Raw genomic sequence first — 27,766 nt, forward strand, 5'->3', positions numbered from 1 at the left:
AATTTATTCAAAACCCCTTTGAATTTCATACACAGAGAAGCTAATACTAAATCTTTTTTTTGTAATAAGATGCTTTTGAATTTTAGACAAATTAATTGTTTTTAAGTCTTTAAATATTTTTTAGTTTAAGAACTGATTTAATTTGAAATGCATATGCAGGTAATGTAATTTAAAACTATTGTGAAAACTCAGTTTAATACAGTTTTCCACACTTTCCACAAATTTTGAGTTGGCTTAATTTGTTTTAAAATGGTTGAATATTCCTTCAAAACACATTCATGGAATCCTAGTTTATTTATGCAAGGTCAATCGTAGTCTGTGAAGTATATATAATAATATTTAAAAATATGCATATGCACGGAAATCTTTAAATGCCATTACCGATTGTAGAATAACGCATAACTTTAAATGTTGTATTAAGCTATTGTATTAATGTTACATTTTATTGAAGCTGAAATATCTATTAAGCAACTATATGTACTCGCTGGGTGTTATTAAATTATGACTCAAGTTTTTGCAAATATGTCGATTATCTCTGTTTTTATCACAAAATCACACATTACTGGACGTTCTACATCTGGTATCATTACGAATTTAATACGAATCAATATCAATCTGTGTATCTTGGAACCAGATACAAAAACGTTTAACTTCACTTTAAATTGCTCCTATTAGAAATGCAAGCAATTACGCACAATAATACAATGTAAAAACGGAAAACATTCGCTCATATTTAAGGGTAATTGATCACGTTTCGTCTTTGTTATTTCATGTGCAAACGTGTCGAATATTTTACTCATAACCACGTCTGGGAGATACTTCACATCTGCCCCTCAGTATCTGCCCCAGACTGGGCTGAGGTAAATTTAACCGCCCTGCTCGTGATCCCAACACCTTTTTTATTATTATCAAAATCTGTACCAATCATCACCCACTAAAATTAAAATCTATTTTTTGATTCTCAGTGGTTTTAGGTTCATTAAAGCATGAAATTGGCAGCTTATAAAGAAGGTCAAGATTCTTAACCATTAGCAAGCTAGTGTAACCTCCGCGCGAAAGATTTCGCTAAACAGCCGTTATAAATACCTGTGTGTGTGTGTGTGTGTCTGTGTGTGGACTGTATAGCTAACTTTATTGAGAATGGAAAAAGGTATCAGTACTTTTACTCCAAGTGTGAAGCATGTATTGATGCTGCTGTGACTGTTTTGGTTTTGCTGGATATCTACACGTGTTGTACATGCAGTCATAATCCAGATGTGTGTGTGTGTGTGTGTGTGTGGTTGAGTGAAACAGTCAGTCTGAGATGTAGTTTTAAAAACCAAAACAGATATAACTTATGTTCATTTTAGTGTTATATTATCATGAATCAAGATGTCATGAACTTTTAAGGATTCATATTTTTATGATTGTGAAGTTTTGTTTTTACAAAATGTTTATTTTGTAAATTATTTTATGCTTAAATTATTATTATTATTTTTTTTTTACAATTTCTGAGGTAATCACCTTTATGATTCTGAAATTAAAAACTGAAGTTTGATTTGTAAAATATTTTTTGTGCTCCCTCATCTTGTCTGCGTTCATTACTACACCCAGTCTCTAATATTCTCTCTGCTTTTCATTCCCTCTGTGTCGCATATGGATTCTTCCTGCGTGCAGCCGAGCCCCTGTCAGCCGTGGTCTCGGAGGAGAGGCAGGAACAGCGCGGGCTGGTACAGGTAGCTCCAGAGGGAGACCAGGACCTGCTCACCTGTGGCCAGTGTCAGATGAACTTCCCTTTGGGAGACATCCTTATTTTCATTGAGCACAAAAGGAAGCAGTGCAATGGCACTTTGTGCATGGACAAAGCAGTGGATAAGCCCCCCTCGCCCTCGCACGGTGAGCTGAGGAGAGCCTCCAACCCGGTGGAAGTGGGCGTCCAGGTCACGCCGGAGGACGATGACTGCTTATCGACGTCTTCTCGAGGAATCTGTCCCAAACAGGAAAACATTACAGGTAACCTCACCCAACGTGATTTCTCTTTCATATTATAGCCTGTGTGTATCTGTTTGTGGTGAAGCAGAGTTGTTGTGTGGGCCACATATCGTAGACACATGTCCTTTCTCCATGGGGCGTCTTGGAGACGTATGAAGAGTGCTGAATATTTAAGAGCTGTGGCATAGGAAGGGGAAGGGGGTTTTTTCTGTCAAACCTCAGAGTGAGAAGCCATAACGAAGACCAAAAGAGGAATGGCATGACTTCATAGAGCAACAAACATTTGAAATCTGATTTATTATCTCAAGATCAGCGCTGCTTGGAAGCAAGAATCTCCTTGAGTTGGGATTTGGATAATTAAGCTCAGATTCGAACCGTAGATCACACATTGCCACCACTGGCTGTACGCTTCGGTTTAGCACATTTGCACTTCTCAGTCCTTTTTCTCTGGTAACTTGTCGTTCGCTTGCCACATTTATCAAATGAGGCCTAAAGTGGTAGACTTTGCCTTAAAAGTTGCAGCGCAAAGGGTGTGTTCTTTACGACACAGCAGGCTGCTCGTCTCTACGGGGTGAAAAATAGAAGGATTGAGAGGGGGGAAATTTTGGCACTGGAGGGGCGGTTCGAGGAGTCCTTGCTGTGACAAGAGAGGCCATCCTCCTCGGTGTGTGTCCACAGGCTCATGGGAAATGCCTTTCTGAGCTGCACAGCCTCTCTCATGTGGTCTCGACAGATGTATCTTGATTTCGTTGTGGGTTCTTGCACAGCCACATCTTATCCGTACAAATGCACGCCTGCACATTTTCACTTTCTGTCGAAAAAAGCAAAGGAAATGGAAGGCCGTTTGGTTATTTTGGTTTGTCAGGGAACAATAATACGACGCTAATTATTTGTTTTAGTTTTGTGGATGTGCGTTTTAATTAGCGGTTGACTTTCTGCACTATATAAAACAGGGAAAATACAGTCATAAAAGAAGGAAGTCCCTTATTTTCAACTTAAAATAAAGAAAACAGGATTTGGTTGTAGCATAAGTCTAATCTCCCTTAAGCTGAGCGTTAAGTGAATTGAACTGCTTTAAGTTGTCACTGTGCTATTATGCGTCCATGAGTGTGTCTTGGGCTGGTGAGGCGATTTAGAGTGGCTGTTTTTTTTTTAAGTGCAGAAAATGTGAGAGTGAGTCTTTCCAGTCTGTTTTTCTGGCCTGGCTTTACGTTTGGCCATTCTCTGGTCTGCCTCAAAGATCAGGTTCCAGGAAGCGTCTGGGTCCGGTTAGCCCCATCAACAGTCATTTGGACTTGACCCTTTGCTCCAGGCTAATTATCGCCGGCTCAGTTCAAGTATCAAGTTGTTTTCCAACAGTTCCCTCTCACATATTTCGAATCCTCCTAGTCTGTGTTCATGTATTAAACGTACAGTGGAACTAAATTTGATCAGATATGGAGGCTGAACGGGGTCATTTGCGTCTGCTTGCCCTCTTTGTTTTAAGCATGTTGATGCAGTTTCAGCACAAATTATACAACCTTTGTGCGAGCCGGCTATCGCGCACGTCTCTTGTTTCTGTCAGCCGCTAAACTGGGTTATTAAACTCATTTACATCATAATGTATCAGGGTTCAGCTGATAGCGTTGGGTCACTGGTATTATGTGTGCTTGTTATTATTATTTTTTTAAAACAATTTTGTGGGTAGGACCATAACAGCTTCTCAGCATGTTACTGAATCTGCTGCCGTGTCAGGTCAGACAGGGAAGAGATATTAATTAGCCATATTATAGACGATTTCAGACATAACATATTCAAGGTTAGTTATGACTGCAGCTTACCATGAATATGTAAACTAGAACACTTTGAGAGTGCGTGAGTGTGTTTGTACCTGGGTTAGAGGTGGACTTGAATGTGACAAAACTGCATTTGAAAGAGTGAGGGAAAGGTGGCAGTTCAACACTTTTAAGAAAAAGCTGGCAAACTTTTTTAAAGTTTGTTCTACCTGTTTTTTATTAATTTAATTTCTTTTTGAATGGAAAATGTTTCAAATTCAGTTTATATGTGTTATATGTGTTATTTTTTACACAGCATTTTATTATACATTTTAAGATATCATTTACATTAAAAAGTTTGGGGTCAGTAGAACTTTTAAATGTTTGAAAATAAGCTTCTCCTGCTCAGCAAGGCTTCATCTATTTAGTCAAAAATACAATAGAAAATGTAAAATTGTGAAATGTTATTGCACTATAAAATAACTGTTTAAAAGTAGTTTATAATTTATTATTTTATTGCAGTGATTTTAATGATGAATTGTTATCTTCAGCTTTACTCCAGTCTTGAGTCACTTGAGCCTTCAGAAATCACTCTAATATTAATTATTATTGTTATTATTATTATTATTATTATTATTATTATTATTATTATTATTATTATTAATGGTAATAGTAATAGAAGCAATAATGATTGGAGTAAAAGTTTCATTTGAAACTAGTAATAAATAAAAAAAAAAAAATAATTAAATAAGAAAAATGATAAATAAATAAATAAATAAATAAATATTTAATAAATAAGTATTGAACTTTATTTTTTTACGTTTAATAAAAGTCACCTTGATTAATAGAATAATTTCATTTTAATGATTAAATAAAATTTATTATTATTATTATTATTATTATTATTAATGATAATAATAATAATAATAATAATAATAATAATAATAATAATAATAATAATAATAAAAACTGACCCCAATCTTTTGACCGGTAGTGTATATTAATTAATTAATTAATTTTATTTGAATTTTAAATGTTTTAGAAGGCATTATTAGGCTGCAGTTCAGAAAACCAAATAAGGAAATTGGTATGTGTGATGTAACAACTCCATTTCCATATAGAGCAGCTCACTGTGAGGAAAAACAGTACCTGCCAGAGAGGAATGGACTTGCTGTGTGAGCACAGAAAGTGGCAACACACACACACACGCACACACGCACACATGCACACACTGTGTGTATTACCTCAAATAGCTCAATGTGTCCTGGTGTGGGGCTCTGCTTGGAAGGACTGAGACCCTCTCCTCCATCAATTTGTTATTTGATGCAGATATAATTAATTCATTTTATTTTTAATCCCCCAAATGAGACTTTTTTTTTGAAAAGGGCCTAAATTAGACCGGTTGCCACAAAACTATCTTTATTAAAAGTATCTGTGTCATGTCGTTTGCTTCTCAATGCGAGATGATGAAATGTAAAAAATATGCAGAGTAACATCCTATGATCTTCTGTTTCTCAACACGTCGTCCAAAAACACGTAGATGGAACAGATTGAATTCGCTTTGGCTCGTGATATGTGGCCATTTGGAGCTCTGAACTTTTTTTTCTTTCATCAAACGCTTTTCAGCACTCTTTCTTTCGCTATGGCAGCCCTTCAGAAATTATGACTGCTCTCCAATAAATCGGCAGATTAGATCGGACTAACACTGCCACCATGCAGAACGGACCTCAATACAGATAATTGTTTTTTAAATGGCCTTTGCTGGGTGGGTTTTTAATGCCTCTAACTCTCCCGCTCGCTTGCTCGCCCATTTTGTCACTCTCTCCCTCTCTGCTATGCATATGGCTGTAGCAGTCAATGTAAATCAGGGGCATCCAATTAATATTGAATCAATTACACTGTGTGCGATTGTCTGGCATGTGAGCCGCCTGCAATTTTCTGTGCCAAAATGTGACCCAAATGAGTGGCTTAACAAAGACCCCAGCAATTTAAGCCTTTTTTTCCTTATTGTTTTTTTTTCCCCCTTCCTCATTTTTTTTTAAATCACATATTATCTGGAACTTGACGATCTGTCATGATCATAATTATCATCAAAGCGCCTTTCTGGAGTTCAGCTGCGAGTGTGACACTGATCGTTTTTTAAGAGGACTTGTGAGGAGCAGCGTTCACTAACGTTCGGTCATCAGTGAGAGCCGAGGCTTGTTGTTTTTATTTTAGCATGTGTGTGTGTGCGTGTGTGTGCGTGTGTGTGTGTGTGTGTGTGTGCATTTCTGACTGATGTAATAGAAGCATGCATACTGAGGTTTGCTGCATGTATACTGAAGCAGCTATAGCAGGTGTGTGTGTGTGTCTACTGTCACGACTTAATATGGGGTGACACCCAAACCTTGCATGTCCTTTTTTTTAACACTCAGGAAAATGAATTATCACGAAGCGACAAAGAGACATTTCTTACCCGAGCGGCGATGGCGCCCTGGAAGCAGCTCTTTATGAATATGTATTCGGATTGGACGAGAAGAGGGGGGGGCTCTAATTTTCCAAACCTTTTTATTTCCTTTCACCGGCAGAATTTCTTCATACACAACACAATCCCATCGTCTCTTTTCAGAGAATGCCGCGCTGTTGTATGCCCATGTGTGTTTGCATGTATTCCCTGCATACGTGTAGCATCTCCTGTCTGATCTTGGGAGAAGAAAAATAGCATTACCAAAATGTGTGTGTGAGAGATGTGCAAAGCTTTTCCAGAGGGATGAGGTGTAATAATAGCTCTGAATGATGTTTAATTCTCTCAGAGCTGTTTTGCTGCATGTGGAGATGTGTCTCGCAGCATCCCTTGCAGAAACATTGTGATATTCTGCATCCTCGGGCTTGATTTGCATGATACAGTCAGCTCGGTGCTGTGGGGGTGGACGGCTTCCTTTCATTCGCCATTCTCATCTAATGGGCTACACCACACATTTTTTTATTTTGCCGGGATGGGAATTTTTGTGTTGCTTGGGAAACATGAGATCTATTTTTTTGTCGTTATTTGAGCTATAGCAGTTTTATTTGAATTGAAATTGAGCGATACTCTTTGGAAAACCCTAAAAATTGCATCGTTTTTTTTACCTGCTTTTTTTGCACCAAAGCTGGCGTGCAAGGAAACAAAGGTATTTAGCAGCCAGACGGGCACTGCCTGGCACAGTGCCACCCGCTCCGTCTCAGTTCTCCCACCCCCGCACCCCTTCATACGCTCTTAGCACCCAATGACGCTCTCATCACCCCCCCCTACTTACACACACCCATTCCTCCCTCCTGCAGACAATGGCATCGCCTCCTCCATCACAAGAGAAGAAATACCCAGCTCTCTCCTTTCTGTCTGTCCTCATCTCCATAATGCCACCTGATCATGGCGTCTTTACAGGACTACCTCCAGCTATCGCTTTGTCTTCTGCCGGATGCTAGATGGAAAATAAAAGTGCCTTGTCTGGTTGATGTAAAATTGCTCATAATCTCTTTTGCGAAAGTCGTTTGCAGGTACGTGAAGATGGAGAGTTAGATTTTTAGGTTTGTGAGAAGTGGATAGTGTGATTAGGTTTGATGACAGCGAAGAGGAAGTAATTATGGGTGTTTTTCGTAAAGTCTGTTAGTGTTTTAGCCTATTAGTGTTTTAATAATTTATTTTAGGGCTGGCCTGAAATAAAAATCTTGAATAATTAAACATTGATCAATCCTACTAGTCGATCCTACTTGATCAGAGATCAGATGTGGCCACAGAAGTTGAAATCAGCCACAGCCTTTAACAGAGCGGGGATCACGTGACACGTAGGGAAAGTAACTGAAAACAATTGACAAATGTACTTTTCAATTAATCGCCCAGGCCTGATTCATTTATTTTCATCTTAATTGTCTAAAAATTTTGCAAAATACCTGAAAAAGTGTTTAATATTTCTCATACAATTCTTACTTGAGAGTTAAAGCGCCCACATGAGCAATGAAAGGCATGATTTTACTGAAATTCTGTGATTGCTGATTCATCCCACAGAAGATAGGGGATCTTTTTTTTTTCTTTTTTTCCCCCCAGAAGAAAAGTCCTCAGCAATGTCACCGAAATGTTTTAGAAGTTATCTCAGTGAAGTCTCAAACTCAAATTTGCTCAAGATATCAAAGTTTGGGATACAATGAGGTCTCAATGTAAACCCAAACATTTATTATTATATTTTTTGGGAACAACATTATCTGAGTGATATCCACTTTATTTTCATGTTTATATGTAAGCAATAACGTCATCGGTGTGTATTTTACATATCCTTAACAGTTTTAGCAAAACAACTGCACTGTAAAAAAAGCTAGGTTACACACAATTCCTTCATGTTGTCCCAACACAAATCGATTAAATATACTTTAATTGTTTTTTAAAATGTATGTGGATTGAACATAAAACAATTAAGTTGTCCTCCAAAAAATTAACAATTGTGTTGTTTTAAATAAGAAGTTTAAACAAGCAGCAAAAGTATATTTTTTGAGTGTGCGAATATGTCAACATTGTCTTAAATGTTTCCACTAAAGTTCTTTATTTTTATTGTAAAATTTCAACTTTACTTTTTACAGATTATCTTTTCAGAAACCCTGTGCCAGGAAACTCAATGTCTCAAATCATGTTTAGATGTGCCCTAGACAGCAAAGTCTGCAATCAAACAAGATATTTATATGAACTCCAGGTCTAAAAGGTGTAGGGGTTTGATTTTTAGGTCACCGAGAATTTGGATTATGCCTCTGTGAAGAGATTTAGTGATCATTTTACAGATATTCAAGCTCCCCTCTGGTCTGATCTCCTCATTTTATTTGTGCCAACGTGTGTGTGTATGTTCTGTATGTGGGTGGATGCGCACAGATCCACTGGGTCCTGTCGTATTGCAGCTCTCAAATTGTGTCAGATGTTTTAAAGGAATGTGTCCATAAAAATGTTTATGTACTACAAAGCATATTTATAAATCTCAGCGGATTACAGACAGTTTCTATAAACACTGATAGGAATGGTGCAGAATTTCTAGTCTGATGGTGGAAGGCCCGTGCGTTTGTTTGTGGTTTTCGGCAGCCGTTCTTGCGAGGTGCGTGTATGTGTGTAAGTTGGCACTAGTACTGCAGGACATCCCTCAGCGGCCAATGCCAAAGAGAAATTGGCACAGAGCAGGGCTTGAGGCATCGGGTGGGCTTCAGGAGGGGTGTCCTCCACTACTCTGTTTACCTTTTACACACACTGTCAGACACATGCAGTGGCCGCGTCACTGCTCCAGCTAGGCTAGTCCATTTTTTCACTTTTGTCTTTTTTCTTTTTTGCTCTCCCTCTTGGTATCGTGGAGCGGACACAACTTCTCTATGAGGTCACCTTGACCAGCTTTGCCCCCGCGCCAGCCGGGTCGCTCAATACGATCAATTCATCTGGGCTCTAATGGTTACAGATGGCAGGACTTGAGTCTCTACAGACACCTTCAGCGCTCGCTGTTTTTTCTTCCTTCTCTCTTCCTGTCTGTTTTGTCGCTCCTTCTATCAGTCTAACTCTACTAATGTTTTAAGGGGGTCTGTGGGGAAGGAGAGTCACAAATAAAACTGTGTGAATATTTCCGAAAACAGTGAGAGTTTGGTTGATATTGTTCTCCTCAGGAATCGTAGAGAGGAGATCTTAGTAGAGAGTTTAGATTTGACAATGTTTTTAGGTCTGCAGTCAAATGAGATCTCAGTATAAATCCAAAGAAGTATTATGATTTTTTTTGTAAACTGATTTATGAGGTTTAGGTATCCATATTAATATTCTTGTTCATATTTCTATTATCTATATTCATTTTCTTGGTTAAAGAATTTTGACAAGGCATCAGGACAAAGGTGTTTCTGAGGTGTTTTTTCTCTCAAAAGCCCTTTTTCTCCTTTTAAAATTGTAATTTAAAAGCACAGAATCTTGTACTTCTCACATAGAAATTACACCAAGGTTTAGAGAAATCATGGGACGATAACCGTTTTCAAGGTATAACGTGGTTTGGGAAAAATCAAGGTTTTAAAACCACCAAAATGTTCAGCTATATCGTTCCTACAGTAAGATTTTTTTCTTATTTACGTTTTTGTTTTGTTTTTTTAGGAAAACTGTATCTACAGCAGAAAATATATACAAAGATGGCGTTTTAAATTGTAAAGAATTTTTTTCTCAAAATTAAAATAAATTTTGTTCAAAGGGGAAAAAGTTTTTGTTTTTTACCCAGACATTTAAAAATATATATTTTTGAGCAGTAATTACAATACTGTGAAATTGTGATATTTCTAACCAAGGTTATACCGTCACAATCTTATACCGGCCCATGCCTAGTTTGGAGTCAAATAAAATCTTAGTATGACCAATCCCTATTGAATATGTTCTAGATATTTTTTTATTTATCCATATTACTTTAGTTCTTGAAAAGTAAACTGTCATGCTATCTGTGTATAAATAGAAATTTTTAAGAAACATCTGAAAAACAGGTCAACTTTGTCTCAGATATTTCTGTTTTTTGTAACTTCATCAACTGATGATTAGAAGACCATGATTTTAACTTTGAATTATACATTTGACCTAAAATTTTGGTAGCACTTAACTGTAAGTTTGAATGATCATTAATGTTAGGGCTGGACGATTTGACCTAAAATCAAAATCTTGATTAATTAAACATTTTAACTTGATCACGATTAATTCATTATTTATATTTTCCACTTACAGTTCACTGACAGGGTTTGTACAGTAAATATGCTCACATATTACGAGTGAGAGATTTTTAAAATGAATGGTGCATTGCTTGATTTTAAAATAATTGAAGGAAACACTGTCTACTATCTTTGATTATTATTGAGCATCAACATTGAACAACTGAAATTAAAACATACATTGCCTAAAACCAACTGTTTTTCTTAGAAAAAAAGTGAAAACAAATAACTTGCACTTTTGGAAACAAACTTAATTATTTCCAACATTTTCAAAAGTTGGATATGAGCAGTATCTCTTTTCAACAAAATAATCTTGGTAAATATTGTTTTTAAAGTGCATATTTTAATGGAAGAAATAATTATATTGTAATGTTAAATATGCCATCTCAAGTCATATCTGGCACAGATTACAATCATTGTCAATATAGTGCAAACATGCAACAATGTAATTGCATTTTTCAACAGGTACGCATGTATGCGATTGCGCAAAGGCTGTGCCAGACCATGAGCATTCGATACATGAGTATAAATCAGCATTAACAGAGCAGGGTCATGTGACCCCACACATGGTAGGGAAAGTAATAGAAAAGATTGATCTGGAAAATTTCGAGTGATTATAAGTTCTGAATGCTGATTTTGATTAATTGCCCAGCCCTAATTAATGTATTTATTAACATGAACAAACAACTCATTCATAACTGTATTTATTCCTCTTTGTCAAAGTTAGTTACTGCAAATAAAGTTATTCATTGTTATTTCATTATAATTCACAGTGCATTAAATAATGTCAACATGCTCGACATAATAATAGTAAAACTATGATTACTAAATGCTCTACAAGTATTGTTCATCCTTCGTTCATGTTAGCAATTACATTAACTAATGAAACTGTATTGTAAAGTGTGTTTTTACTCTTGAAAAGTTGCTTCAACCTTTAAAGACACTTGAGCCAATTCAATTTTACTCAGACTTAAGATAGGATGTTCAAGACCAGTTTCCCTGCCAAAAAGCCAACAACAACAAAAGCAATACAAAACAGCTGGATAGGCAGTCTCTTGTAGGCTGGTAGAGCTCTCTTTCTCGCTCATAAAAAAACAAAACAAAACAAAACAAAACAAAAAAAAACCCCTCCTTTTACTCAGACTATTCCTGAAGCCACTCCACACCCGTCGCCCATGTGAGGTCCTCGACAGCGTGCGTGCCACGACTGGAGCTGCCGTCCGTATCTCCCTCTCTGTGTTTGTGTGTGATTTGGGTGGTTGCCTGCTCTGCTCATGTTGGTATTGGGTGCCTGCCTAGTTTTAGTGGGTTGTAGTGTTTGCGTAAGCGTGTGCCTGTGTATGTGCCTGTGTGTGTGTGTATGTGGGTTTATACTAAGCAGCGGTGACGATATGCAGACGTGTTGTGTGACGAGGGCTCAGATCTTTCACTGAGCAATAATGATGGGAATATTCATTGGAGAATAGACTACATTAGGCATGTGCATTTGGTTTGTTTTGTTTATATGATTCTATATTGGGTATCGGACTGCTGGATTCACACATTGTATGATAGCTCACTGTAGATTTATGTGTGTGTGTACATATATGCGTGTATACTGTATATAGATCGGCGTGAATGCTCAGAAATGTCCTGTTCTGTCAGTTGCAGTGGTGATTGGGCTCTGAATCTTTTTTTTTCCCCACTGTTGGAGACCTGTATGGGTCACAACCCTTCACCCGAAGCAGGACGGCCTGTCATACTCTTTCCCCTCCTGCCTGCCAATAAGTTAATTGCTTTATTTTTAGATTTGAGTGGGATGAAGTCGCCCAAAGCCCAGCTGTAGCCCACAAAGACTCAAACTACCTGTGACCGCAGATGCTCTCATATAGTTAGAAACCTTTCATTTCATTGATAAAGACTCCAAATTGTGCCTTTCGCAAGGATTTACAGCTGAAAACCTCTTTCTGTTTGTAGAAATGAAGATAACTGAGATTATTTGAGGAATTTTGTTTTCTGTGTGGCTTTTATAGTGCACAATTTGATCTTTTTAGTGTCAAGTTGTCTTTTTGGTAAATACAGTGCACTCAATTTTTTTTTTTAGATAAAAACTTATTTTAAATGATCTCAAAAAACACTATTCTTTAGTTTTTTTGAGGACAACTTATCTGTTTTATGTTCAATTCACCTAAATTTGTAAAAACGAATGAGGTAACTTAATTCCTTCATGTTGTCCCAACACAAATCGATTGTGTGGAACTCAGCATTTTTATTCACAATGTGTATTTGGGTTGAAACTGAAAAATAAAAGGAAGAAAAGCTTTACATTTTGTTTATCTTCTTCACACATTAGAATGTCGTATTTATTTTTTGTATATTTAAAAAAAAATACAGAAATACAGAAAAAAATACAGATTATATTTTGTTTCAGGATTTACATTAGACACACTAAAATATCATTCCAGTCAAGAATATTTAAAATAAGAATAATTTGAAGATATAATGAAAGCCACATGGCAACTTCAAACAATTTATTAATTATCATTTTGAATATTTTTATATTCATTTTAAATATTTGCCACAATCTTGAAGGTTTCACCCATTTGTCATCAAGGCCTTTTTTTTCTGTATACAAATAAGTATATAGAAATTAGGGCTGCTCCCCATGATCGCGTGGGTTTCCTCCGGGTGCTTCGGTTTCCCCCACTGTCCAAAGACATGTGGTATAGGTGAAGCTAAATTGTCCATGGTGTATGTGTGGGTGTGGATGTTTCCCAGTGATGGGTTGCAGCTGGAAGGGCATCCGCTGCATAAAACATATGCTAGATAAGTTGGCCGTTCATTCCAGAACATAAGAAATATTATATAACTTATTATGTAAGTTTATAATGTAGCTTTTTTTAAAGGAAAAACTTAATTTTGCCTCATTTCATCTGAATTTTATAAAAAAACAATATTTTAAAAAAATAAAAAGAACTTTTGCATTGCAATCATTCAATTTCTGTAACTGAATACTGTTAAAGTCTCCAGAAAACCATCAAATAGAGCTATTCAACTATCTGGCGAAACAATTTTTATCACAATATTTATCACAAAAAAATGAAATATCGCAATATCAGATTTTTTCAATATCGTGCAGCCCATATTTAAATCCTAAACGTTTGTAAATTTGATTTGAAACTGACACCACGAACAAGTGTCTCATCTTGACCCAGTTGTATTAATTTAGCTGCTGCTTTTATTGTTATTGATTCGAATTGCTTTTAATGTAAATAGATGCGCTGAAAAGTAGGGAAGCTATTATAAATGAAATCAAATGCCTCTTTCTTTAACAAACTATTATATCCACACTAAAACTAGTTCTATTATTACCTCTATTACCGCTCTACCTGCACAATATATCATTTTAGCAGTGAATTGGCAATGTGCGTGTCCACAATAGTCACGTCACAACGATATACAATGTTAAGTCTGGAGTATAGTTGAACAGAAGTTATGCAACAATTTTTTTTATAACTTAGAATTTTTGTCTTTGTTTCTAGTCCAAATATATAAATTCAAAGCAAAAGGAATATTATTTAACTTACCTCACTGGCAGATAAATTTGCTTTTTTTAAAAAGAAAAACTTACAGTTTTGCCATATTTCATCTGAATTTTAAAACAAAGCAATAGAATTTTTTTTTCATCTAAAAGTTTTTGCATCGTGATCATTCATTTTCTGTACTTCAATACTGTTAGACTCTCCAGAAAACCATCAAATAGACCATTCAACTATCTGGGAAAAGTGTATTTTTATTGCAAAATTTAGCGCAATTTATTATTTTAGCATCGATTTCACAATGTGCGTATCTGCAATAGTCAGATTGCAGAGTTATGCAATGTAAATCTGGATTATAGTTGACTAGGAGCTACAGAATTGTTTTTAATCACTGTATTTATATGGAATTTATACAATTTATCAACTATCTGGCGAAACTGTATTTTATCTCAATATTTATCAAAGAAAAGTAAAATATTGCAAATATCAGATTTTTCCAATATCGTTCAGCCCATATTGAAATCATAAACGTTTGTGATTTTTAATTTAAAACAGACACCACAATGAAGCGTCTCATCTTGACCCACTTGTATTTATTTAGCTGCTGCTTTTGCTGTAATTAAATCGAATTGCTTTTAATGTAAATATAATAGCCTCCCTACATTTTGCCGCATCTAATTGAAATCATATGCCTCTTTCTTTAACAAACTATTACATCCACACTAAAGCTAGTTCTTTTATTACCTCTATTACCGCTCTACCTCCTCAGTCGGCTGCTACCACAAATATTGAGCTGCTTTTCAAATGATCGTTTACTCAATAAACCGGCAATTGCCAACCCCTTTCTTCCCCTCTTTATGAATTAACCGATCTGAACGAGAGACAAATAAAGATTTGGAAGAGTCGAGTAAAGCTGAGAGGCAGCTTTGTTAAGCCGCCATTATTGTGTTGATTGGTCTCTAAGCTCACACCTAGACCCTCACTAGCCTGCGTCAGGCCCATGGGGCTCAAACACACACACATACACTCACACACACACAAACGCACCGGGCAGCCTTTCCTGTTAACAAACCTGAGGAAAATGGTGCAACATTTACTCGTAAAAACATGTGCAGGCGACACACACACACACAGAAACACACACACACGTGCACGCTGCTACTTCCTGACTGAATCTTACTGATAATTTGCTCAGGCTCATTTGAATTTTAAGCACTTCTTTAATCTTCAAAGCCTAAATTGCTTTATGAATATGCATGGTGTGGGCAGACTTTAGTTCATTACCTAGTTGTAAATTCTAATGACCATTAGGTCTTCTCCGTAATTGCCAATTGTTTTGCATATTTGATTGGCCTATTACCATACGCATTCTGAACACATCAGCACGGCCTGTCAGACCTTCTGCAGGGAAAGCACGTGTGTGTTTGTATGTGTGTGTGTGTGTCTGCATGCTTGCACAAGGGAGGGGGAATAAAGAAAAAAAAGAAAGAAAAGAAGCAAAGGTATAAATTGCTTCAGCGCTTTGCTTTTTTTTCCCTTTCCACCCTGGATTTTGAGCGAGAAATGGAGGATGTAAATGAAGCAGCGTTTTTGTATGTGAAGATTGAAAGTTCACCGGGAGATTTGACATATTTAATTTACTTGATGACTCCGCACACCCTCATTAATGCACTTTGCATACAGCGGCGCACTTAATCACTGCTGATCAGACCCGGCTCAGCTGTAACACATTGCAGAGATAGTGGAGAAAGCCTCGGATAACCACTCAAATTACGCTCCATTCTACCTTATGCATATCACCACATCCATGTTATTTTTTCTTTCTTTTTTTTTTAAATTCCTGCTTCAAACCCACCATAAACCCCCTTCCCTGTGAGGAAGCAGATGTTGAACCTCCTCCTTCTCCTAAACACAGACACACACACACACACACACACTTGCTGGGATTCGAATGCTAGTGCCATTTTCTGAGAGTGATTTGTCTTACTAAGTGAAGCTCTCTGTTAACATGCTGAGGGAAATTAATTAAATCTTTCAGCGCGTCGCGTGTGTCCCTCTGCATGCGGACATGTGGCTGTAATGGTTCCAGATCTGAAACATGCGTTCCTACGGTTGGAACCCATATGGAAATACACATGTAAGGGACGCACACACACATTTTCTCGTCTTGGTGTCAGTGTATACATTTCCCAAAGAGACTGTCATGTGTAATTGAACCAGAAAGAGGCTTGTGGACAGAAATGTGTCAATCAAATAAATATATGCATATATTAGGATGAGTAAAGAAATGAAACGGAGTGAAATAAAGTAATAATAATAATATGCAATTAGGTGAAGCAGGGATAAAACTATACAATTAAATATAGTGTATATAATGATTAAATATGGGACATTCTAGTAGAGATGCACATGATCTGTCCCTGAAATAAAAACATAAATATCGTGAATAAAAAATTCTCATCCCCAAAATGTCTAAAATGAACTGATGGTTGATTTCTGCGAGTTGTTTTGTATAGGAATATGTCATTCATTTGGTTCTCTGATATTTGTTCTTTATTAAAACACTTTACAAACTCTGTTATTGTTCTTGTTCTCAGCCCAATTAAGCCTACAGCTTTAATACTTCTGTTATGGTAAACACTGTTGTTTAGAAAAAAACCTTTAGAAAAAAAAAAAAAAAAAAAAATATATATATATATATATATAATCTCATAATGAACAATTAAACAGAAATATAACAATAATAAAAGCAAAAATAATATTTACTAATGACATTTAGCAGATATTATAATGAATAATTAGATGGATAACCAGGGTTAAAATGCATAAAATAATGATAATTACGAAATAATTAAAAATAAAAATCTATATATAAAGCCAGATTAAATTAAATTGAGCCAAAAAGTATTAAATAAATATAATTAAGCCAGGTCAAGCATATTTAAATTAGGAAATATTTTATTAAGTATTTAGATAAAGCAGAAATAATTTGTACATAAATTAAATAAATTCGATTTATTATTTTTATTATTATTATTATGATTATTATGATTATTATTATTATTATTATTATTATTATTATTATTATTATTATTATTATTTAGTCATTCATTCATTCATTTTCTTTTCAGTTTAGTCCCTTTATTAATCTAGGGTTGCCACAGTGGAATGAACTGCCAACTTATCTAGCATATGTTTTATGCAGTCGATGTCCTTCCACCTGCAACCCATCACTGGGAATAATAATAATAATAATAATAATAATAATAATAATAATAATAAATTGAGTTGGTTTATTATTATTTTTTAATTATTAATAGCAACAACAATAATGATAAAAATACAAACAAACACAAAATCCCCAAAGACCTCCAATGTTTTGCATATTACTTTTTGTTCCCCTTTTCTTTTTCTCCTTGCTGGTTTTCACCAAAAAGTGCTTGAAGGGAATACTGAAACCTACATTGCGATGAAAAGGAATTCTTAATCAGGAGAAAAGTTGCGTACGGCTGCATGGTTTACTCCTCGGATGGACACGCTGTTTTCAGGAGAGGAGGAGGAGGAGGAGGAGGGAGGGGAGGAGGAGGAGGAGGAGAATGGACTCGGGCCGGTGGGACTCGGCAGGCACTGTTTCCTCCGGACTCCTTTAGCCCTACCCTGGCTGTGAGCACGCTTCAAAGTTGTTAATATTCAGCTGGGAAACCGTATCCAGAACACAAATAAATTATTAAGTGCATGAACTTTTTAGGCAGTAAGATGAACTGATGGGGCACATCTGTGAGATCCAGGGTCTTTTTTTATTTGTGTGTGTGCGTAGTGTGGTGTAGTATGGGTTTCTCTGCGTATGTGTGTGTGTGTTTGTGTGCATGTGCGGAGTGGATCTGCCCTTTCCGACTTCCCAGCCTCTGGTCTCCGGCCAAGGGCATGCATAATTGATTCCACACGCGCTATCATTTTCTTGATGTAATTGCCTTAGTAAGATATGATGAAATCTAATGGATAATTTATCGTCTCAAAATGGGCAAAGAAAGAATGAAACGGCCGTGTACGTTTAGGAGAAGAGCGCTGGCTGTCCGTTTGACTCCGTCCTGAGCGGCACGTCTGATCTCAGTAATACGGCTTGATTAGTTCTCTTTTCTCCTTGATTAGCGGACTTAAAAAGCAAATACTTTATCAATCTCTCCATCCCGGGGTCTTCTCTTGGGCCATCTGTGTCTAATTCCTTCTTGAATTCAGCTTTGAGCTCTTTCCCTCCTGGTTGTCGCCGACTCTTTGCACCTGTACAGCAGAGAGAGAGAGAGTGTTGTCATCTTTTAGGAATTATAGGTTTGTTGTTTGATTGAGACGTCTTGCTCTGGACTGCTGCAGTCAGCTTGTGTGATCTGTTGTATGCTGCATGCATTCGCTCGTGTGTGTGTGTGTGTGTGTGTGTGTGTGTGTGTGTAAGTGAGAGATGAGATCCTGGCAGAGGCTCTGGACTGTTTGTTTCACAGTGGGGGTTGTGAACCGTGTCTGTTTGTGCTCTGAACAGGAACCTATCCCTGATGGGTGCTGCTGTCTCTAGTCTGTTGCCTGAGCTCATATAAACACACAAACACACACACACACACACATGCATAAACACGCAGTGGGGCTTACTTGTGTATTGGGGCCATGCGTGATATATAGACGACCTGCTCTTGTTATGTCTGCCTTAATCCTTGTATCGGTTGTCAGCATAAACAAGGAATGATCTATTATGATCTTTATTAGCTTGGCTTATGCATATTAATTAGGTAACATGCATGTGCCATGCTGTAAAAGTAGCAGTAAGATTGTCTGTTGTTGAATGAATGCGGAACTGAGAATTGGTGCTTATTCCTAACTGTTTACTTTTTAAAATTAAACAGTGTCAGATATTTTATTGACAATTGGCTTTGTTAATGGATCCCAGTGCAGCGTGGTGCTAAAACATTTTAAAATATATTAAAATATGTAAATATATGTGAAAACAAAGGTGTCATAGTGGCCCAGTGGGTAGCACAATCACCTCACAGCAAGAAGGTTGCTAGTTCGAGCTTCGGCTGGGTCAGTTGGCATTTCTGTGTGGAGTTTGCATGCTCTCCCTGTGTTCACATTGGTTTCCTCCGAGTGCTCCAGTGTCCCCCACAAGGTCCGAAGACATATAAGTGAGTTGGGTAAGCTAAAATTGTCTGTAGTGTATGTGTGTGAATGAGAGTGTGTATGCATGTTTCCCAGTGATTGTTTGCAGCTGGAAGGGCATCCGCTGCGTAAAGCATATGTTGGATAAGTTGGCGGTTCATTCCTCTGTGGTGACCACAGATTAATAAAGGGACTAAGCCGAAAAGAAAATGAATGAATGAATGTAAAAAGGGCGATGCGGTGACTCAGTGGTTAGCACTGTCACCTCACAGCAAGAAGGTCGCTGGTTCAAGTCCCGGCTGGGTCACTTGGCATGTCTGTGTGGAGTTTGCATGTTCTCCCTATGTTGGTGTGGGTTTCCTCTGGCTGCTCCGGTGTCCCCTACAGTCTAAAGACATGCACTATAGGTGAATTAAAGAAACTAAATTGGCTGTTCTGTATGTGTATGAATGAGTGTGCATGGATGTTTCCCAGTACTGGGTTGCAGCTGGAAGGGCATCCGCTGTGTAAAACATATGCTAAGGGACTAAGGAAAATGGATGAATGAATTTGTGAAAATAGTGTGAAGATTAATGTGATCTTACACTGAAAAAAATGTTTCATTGGATTTGCTTTTTTTTTTTAAGGTAAGTGGTTGGAAACAGTTTAAGTGGGCTGAATTTATACAAGCTATTTGAATTGAGTAAACTTTTTGTCAATTTGTTTTGTTTAAATTCAGCCCATATAAAATGTTTGCAACCACTTACTTCAAAAATAGTTGTCCATCCAATGAATCATTGCTTTCAGTGCACCGTAATCCAATACAATCTCAATTGTACATACTATTTTTACATCCCCGGTGATAGATACGTTTAGGGGGTTGGACATATTTTTGGAAATTTGTTTAAAAAAAAAAAAAACTTCAACAGTCAAAATACTGTGTTTGACAAAACATGCTTCCGGCTTTATGTGTCACTTCTTTTTTAGTCAGTCAAAAACACTTAACTAACAGTGAAATCTGATTCATGCAAGAATGACTCATATGAGTCAGTTCTTTTTTTAGTGAATCACAAATGTTTTGTCTCACACTAGTGTCTAATTTTTAATTTTGCTTTCTTAATGACCTTTTCATTTCACCATGTCCAGCCTTATGATTTTTTTTGTGCTTTAAGTTCATAAGATGATAATGTAAATACATGTGGTGGCACGGTGGCCTAGTGGTTAGCACTCTGGCCTCACAGCAAGAAGGTCGCTTGTTCGAGACCCAGAAATTACATGTTCTTTAATGTTCCTCTGGTTTCCTTTGGGTGCTCCGGGTTTCCCCACAGTCCAAAGATATGCGGTACAGGTGAATTGGGTAACCTTAATTGTCCCTAGTGTTTGAGTGTGTGTGTGGACGAGTGTGTATGGGTGTTTTCTTAATACTGGGAAGGACATCTGCTGCGTCAAACATAAGCTGGAATAGTTGTCGGTTCAGTTTGCTGTGGTGACCTCTGAAATAGAGACTGAGGGTGAAGAAGAATGAATGATTGAATGAGTAATTTCAGCAATCGATAAGAAAAATGTATTTTGTTTTCCTTTAAATTTATCCTGGATGAACTTTCTACACATTTCTAATGGTACGGGTGATATGTCTTACAATACAGCACATTATTTATCAACTGGAATATTTGACAATATGATAAATGTAATACCTGACTGTGGAAAAGTATGAAAGGAATATATAATGCTGTCTTTGATTGCGAGACAAAAACTCTATTAAAATAGCCTTCTGTTTCAAAATCCCTGCAAGCAAGGACTAAAATACTCTTAAGTCTACTTCTTTTCCCCCTTTCTCCTGTGCTTTCTCTCACTCTCCCTCCCTGTTCTTTTAGATTTTTCCCTCTCTTGAGTTTCATTCTCTCCATTGCATGTCATTCCAGGGAAAATCCAGGAGCCGAATGTGTCTCGACACGTCTGAGACTAATGCTAACCATTCTTTTTATCTCTTCTCACCCCTGCTCTTTCTCTCACAAACTCTTATTTTCCTCCTTCGTTTTCATCTAATCTTTCCCTAATAAATGTCACTGTTCAAATCACACACATTAAAAATTTGACTTTGAAATCAAAATTCAACATATGGGTCCTAAATGAAAAGGGGTTCTCAAACATCAAAATAACACTGTAAATATATTTATCTGCACCAAAAATGATGACTATTATATGCTTTTATCATGAATTATTGAAGACACCCAATACAATGTCATTCAATATAACAATAGCGTATATACCACTTACTCTCATTAGGCATATTTAGAACAAGAATCATTTGATGACATATTAAAAGAGTCTATTTAAGAATCACAGTGCTGTGCTAGAATATGAATTCATCTTAATTTCAATCCTTAGGTGTTAAGTTTTTAATCCTTTAATAAAATTTCCTAAGGTTGCTTTTAATTTTGTATCATTTAATATGAGTTTCATTAAAAACTGAAAATCGGTTACACTGAGTGATATTGGACCTTATTTTAACCATATTTTAACATTTTATTTTCCAAAAAGTTATTTGAAACATCAAATCAGACATTTGTTAACTTATATTTGCTTTCAATGTACAGTGCTCAGCATAAGTGAGTACACCCCATTTTGAAAATAAATATTTTTATTTCATATTTATTACTTTTTATTTTATTCACCAAACATATTTAGAAATAGAAATATAATCTAATTAAATTTAAGCACAATATTGCAAATATCTTTTTGCTTCTCTTGACTTTTCCTGTTTTTTAGTTTTGTATTTAATATTTTTCAGTAACATATAAATTTGGGTGTAGTAGTTTTTGGATTGTTATCATAAGTTATTTTGTTAGATAAGCTCCAGATTTGGCTTCAGTACTGATTTATCTAATGTATATGCACAAATATAATATAGCTTCCTATTAAAAATATGAATTAAAAAAATGGACTTGTGAGGGGTGGATTTACATATGCCGAGCACTGTACATGATTTTTAAATGAGATTATTAGTTCAACTGAAGTTCAAGATGCTTTTTAGCTAATTTTGAAATAATGCTGGTAAGCAATCTAAAACACAGAGAGTTCTTGCAGCTTGTCTCTGAATGTAATAAACTGAAGTTTCATTAAATTTTTAATGGAATTGTCCGCTGATATTGCGTTTTGTAATTTCAAAACTTCAAAGAAGAAGCGCTTTCACCTCTCGTACCCCGCTATATGTAATAAAAGCAAGGCATGGTTGGATCCAGGTCAGAGAGGGCCTGGTCAAGCACATCTGTGCCTGTGAGGGGGCATCGGGACGGGGTTGGCAGAATGGAGTGGGCATCCACACAAAGACAAAATTGTCCAGTGGGTCCATTAGCCTCCTTGGGCTCAGTGTGGTCAAACTGGCTGAGCCAGACAGGATGATAGGTTGCTTTGTCAGTGTCCCAGGGTGAGCCCTGAACCTGAAGTACTTTGTTTATCTCCAACAAAAAGCAAAGGCTTCAGAATAATCTACGTCTGTTTCTTTTTTGGAGAAAGCGAGAGAGGGAGAGCGCGAGGGGTTGAGGGAGGTGCTGCTTGAAGGGGGGAGTGCAGGGGCCCTATGGTGGTTGTCCATTAACAGATGAACTTGGCTGAGGTCCAGCTGTTTGATGAGACTGTGTCATAGCCCGCACTCACTCCGGCCTTTACAATTCCTCTCAGGCTTGTCTTGTTTTTTTTCACCTCTCATTTTCATTCTCCCCTTTGCCTCTCTCTTTCTCTTAAACTCTACCTGCAGCCGATTCCTCAAATGCTTCCAGGTTCATTTTGGCTAAAGGCGAAAACAACACTACTTTTCACTCCACCAGCTGCACCCCTTCCAATGTCAGAACCAGTTTAGACCGGTTTGCTGGCCTTGTAGCCTGGGCTCCGTCATCATCTTCTTTAGCTTGGAGGACTTTCGAGAACAAAAACAAAGAAAATGAAAGCACAATTCTGATAATGCTCATGACCCTTTGGTGATTTAAGAGTTCAAATTAATACGAAAAAGGCGCTTTGAGGAAATCAATGTGTTTGACGAGACCGTTTAGTGCATTAGGCTGAGCGCAAGCTATGGTGGGGCGTTAAACGGGACATGAAGGCCCATTGTGTGTGTGTGTGTATGTGTGTGTTTTGCTGGACAGGGTCACGTATTGAGTGAGCCATAGCAAGGGCATTTCCTCAGTGGAGTCTGTCACTGTCCGCCCAGCTGCTGATCGCCACTTGCTAAGCAGCACGCTGAACCCGGGACCCCTGATGTATGACCCACTTACCCTCGGCCAACAGAGGACACCATCGATTTGTCGCTCTCCTCTGAGGGATGGTCAGTGAACCCTGGGCCGGCACTGACCCAGCCACTGTGAATCATCAGTTGGGCACTGTGCTTCATAATTCAGTTCTGCTGGGATGTGAAGCTTGGACTGGATTGTTTGATTTAGACACAGGTCTCCTGGGCTCTCACAGTCATTAGGAGCTGGATATATCAGGGCATTTTAGGCTTTTCAAAATGATAATAGAAATGAAATTGTATTCTACAGTGAATATAAACTTTTCTAATGATGCACAGCTGCTAAATATTTTACCAGAGAGAAGCTGGTGTCTGTAGTATTTGCAAAATGATTTTAGAGCTATTTTTATCTAGGCATGGGATCGTTTTTTACCATGGTTTGGAAAAGTCAAGGTTTTAAAACCACCAAATTGTTCTGCTGTAACGTTTCTATGGTATCTGTATGGTAACCGTGATATTTTTATCCAAGTTTATCAAACCATCAAAATATATATATATTTTTTTGTATACAATAACTTTTAATAGTTTATGTATACACTTACGTTAAAAAAGCAGTGAAGTACGTTATATTTCAGCCAAAATTGAATAATTGAATAATAAATCAAATCAGAGGAGGCAGAGCTTTAATTTATTAGTTATTTAGTTATACACAACAAACATGGATGCCGCGATTTTTATTTTTTTTATTTTTTATTTAAATAAAAATTATTTTATTTTTTTTACATTTATTTTTTAATTTTTATTTATTTATTTATTATTATTTTTTAAACCATCAGAATCTTTTACCAGCTCATGCTTATTCATATTTATTAAGTATTGGTGGTAGAAAACATATCGACAATCCTGTGTGCACCACACACTTCTAATACTTTATGCCTGGTTTCAGTTCGTCAGTTTATTGGATTAATTAATAAAAGAAATGATGAACTGTACTCATGACAGCAGTCTTCTTCTTTTGTTTTATTTTGCATTAGTTACTGGGAAATACAAATAAAATTAAAGTAAATAATGTTTTAATATGTGAATATCACAATTTCTTAAAGTAAAATGCATTGATGCCATATTGCTGATTGCCTAATTTTAATCACATTTTTTAAATTTAATATGTAAAGCTTTTTGAGTTACAATTTAGCAAAGAATGGGATTGTAAATGTTAATGTTGCAAAAGATGTTGTTAAACCTTCTGTTTATAAAATAATTCAGCAAAAGTGCATCATGGTTCACACAAAACATCAAGGACTGCAACTGTTTACAACACCGAAGATAACTAGAACAATTGATGTTGACAAGAATGTCAATATCTGTGCAACGCTTACAATTACGAATGAGAAAAAGTCATACTCCAACATTTCCTGGATATTCTGTTTGCTTCTGTTCCTGTTATTGTCTTTGATTTGCCTGAATTGAACTTTTGTAATATGATACATACAGATGAAAACAAGTCTTCGTTTTTCTCATTAGACCTAAATATCTTGAAATACCCTAGACTTGAATGGTCTTGTGAGGGCAAGGGTAGATTCTGGAGCAATATGTCATAAAAGCATTTCCTCTTATCTGAAGCACAGCCCACTTCACCTAGTGGCGTATCAAAGGTGAGCTTGGACACAAGGAACAGAGGTCAGTCCTGGTCTGCCCTGTAGGTAATCAGCCATGACACACACACACACACACACACACACACACACAAACACACACACACACACACACACACACACACACACAAACACACACACACACCTGGCTTAGTCCAGCTGTGACATAACTGGCTTTAACCTTTTTTGTTTTTAGCGTTTTCCATTACCAGATTATGCATGTTTGTCTTTTATATGGCTTTATGTGTGTGTGTGAGAGTGTGAGGTGATTTATATACATTCTGCTCTACTCCCCTGAGCGTTCAGTTTGTCATCAGATGTTTAAGACATAATCGCAGTAATGTTTTTGCAGTTTTATTAAACTGCACCGGTTTTAGTGGAATGATTTCCTGGTGAGTTTTATTTTTCCTCAAATATGTGTTTGCCGGAGGGCAGTCACATTTATTTGTATCTGAGTGTGTGTGTGTGTGTGTGTGTGGCTGACCTGAATAGTCAGTCTAGAAGTTTTCTCCAAGTACTCTTTAGGGAACTGCTTGTGTATTTCTCCGGTTCTTTCCCTGAATTCACGGGGATACACCAGCAAATGTGAGTCTTCGGTCATATGTTAGCTGTGTGTATAATATAGTATAAGTGCTTGTGTGTGCGTGTATCATGTGTCTCTTCTTAAATGGATAGTTCTAGGCATGGGCCGGTATAAGATTTTGATGGTATGATAACCTTATATAGAAATACCACGGTTTTACCGTATCATGGTGTTACATAAGTTCTTTTTAACCCCCCCCCCCCATTGAACGCAATTTATTTTATATTAACAAACATTTAAAATATATTTTGGACCAGTAGCTTTCGATATAGAAGTTCATTTTCTGCTGGAGATACTGTTGCTATAAAAAAGTAAATAAAATAGTTATAAAAAGCTTGTTAAAAAAAACAAAAACATACATATACTTAAGGAATGGTATAACAGAATACTTTGGCAGTTTTAAAACCTTGACTTTTCCAAACCTCGGTAAATCTTGAAACCGGTTATCGTCCCATGTATAGATAGTTCACTTAAAAATGACAATTGTACAATCATTTAATCATTAAAAACTTTCAGACTTTTTTGTAAAATGATAAAATAAAACATTTTGAGACACGTCGGATCTACTTTTTTGTTCATATAATGCAAGTCAGTGGGGTCCAGAATTATTTGAGGTTGTATGAATTGCAATTTCGACTGGACAACCTCTTCATTCAAACTAGCATATGTTTGTAAGTTGATCACTCAGGTGAGTGTGCTTATTTTTAATACGCAATACATTTAATAACCAAACACTAAGTTAAGTTGTGAGAACCGCTAAAACAATGTACTCTGAGAAACATTTAACTAATTTCTGCACATTTAATGAACACCAGTGGGGTGCAAAACAGCAGTAGACCGTGAAAAATGATTTGAGGTTGTGGAATGAAATAATTTTTATTTCTGTATGAACATTCTCTTTAAGCAAACATCTGTTCAACTGTTCTTGAAAGTAGGTGGGGTCCAAAATTCACTAGACACCATCCTTCAAAATATATATTTTTTGTGACTAACAAAAGGAGAAGTAATATAGTTTAGATTGATATCAGTGTGTAAATTGCATACTTGTGCTAGTATAGATTATTTTTTATTTTCATGATTTTTATGTTTAGATGAATTTTCAAGTAAATCAGCATATTTGTGTGCAGTGCTCAGCATAATTGAGTAATACCCCATTTTGAAAATGAATATTTTTATCAATTTCTTAGTGAATATAGGCTATGCATTTTGGTGTATTTAAACAAAACAGATTTATTAAATGGATATATTTATTAAAATGATATTTTAGTCACCAAACATATTTAGAAATTGAAAGATAATACAATTAAATTCAAGCCAAATATTGCAAAAAAAAAAAAAAAAAAAAATGAAATTACAACCCACAATATTTCAACAGAATTTTTTTGCTTCTCTTAACGTTTCCTAATTTTTAAACTTGTATTTCATATTTTTCTATAACATAAATTTGGGTGTACTAGTTTTTGGACCGTTAACGTAAGTGATTTTGTTAGATAAGCTCCAGATTTGGCTTCAGTATATTGACTAAACTAATGTATATGCACATATAATATTGTATAGCTTCCTATTAAAAATGTAAATAAAATAGATAGATTTGTGAGGAGTGTACATACGAATGTACATAACCCAAACAAAACTAAGAATTTATTTAAAATATCTTCTTTTGTGCTCCCCAGAAGAATAAAATCCTCATGGAGTCTCGAATGATATATGAATCTGCAAAGGACAATTCTATTTTCTGCTGAACTGTCTCTTTAAGCAAAGCAGCATATGTAGGCACATGTTCGGCACCCAGAGCGCTGTTTTGATGGCAGATACACAGGTCACGGTGTGTGTGCTACATGAGCCGGCTGGCATTTCAGAGTGTGTTCATGTTGCCGCTCATGTATGTGTGTGTGGAAGAGTTGACTGTGGTACATGTAATCCGATTGGGGCCAAAGATCTGAACCCTAGATGTAACCACAGGCCAGATACGGCTCGGCCTGGGCCAGACTGACAGGCCGGCTGGACCCAGAGAGGCCAAAACCATACGTATAGCAGGACAGGCTCAACATAGACAACATGGAGTTCATTACACCCTGCCCACCATCTTCGCTGGCTTGGATTTCTAAGGATAGATGTGATCTGGCTATGCGTGTATTAAATAGCACAGAGCAAACTTGATACTATTTCTTGCAACTTTGGCTAACAGGCTATTTCTAGACACGCTGCGCATGCAGACACACAATTATGCATCT

At 36.6% G+C, this 27,766-nt stretch overlaps 2 protein-coding genes across 4 annotated transcripts in view; one reads left to right on the top strand and one right to left on the bottom strand.

The window, feature by feature from the left end:
- The window catches only part of pdlim1 (PDZ and LIM domain 1 (elfin)), a 534,563-nt gene that overhangs the window by 92,262 nt on the left and 414,535 nt on the right, over positions 1-27,766 (bottom strand). The window lies entirely within an intron of this gene.
- bcl11aa (BCL11 transcription factor A a) overlaps positions 1-27,766 on the top strand; it is an 85,960-nt gene that overhangs the window by 12,797 nt on the left and 45,397 nt on the right. For all 3 annotated transcript variants that reach the window (XM_073919969.1, NM_001040391.1, XM_073919970.1), the window contains 1 exon segment: positions 1,657-1,992. In XM_073919969.1, the coding sequence (XP_073776070.1) occupies positions 1,764-1,992 (229 nt within the window). In that variant the 5' untranslated portion in view covers positions 1,657-1,763.

The sequence above is a fragment of the Danio rerio genome, chromosome 13, assembly GCF_049306965.1.
Source record: "Danio rerio strain Tuebingen ecotype United States chromosome 13, GRCz12tu, whole genome shotgun sequence".
Lineage (NCBI taxonomy): Eukaryota > Metazoa > Chordata > Actinopteri > Cypriniformes > Danionidae > Danio > Danio rerio.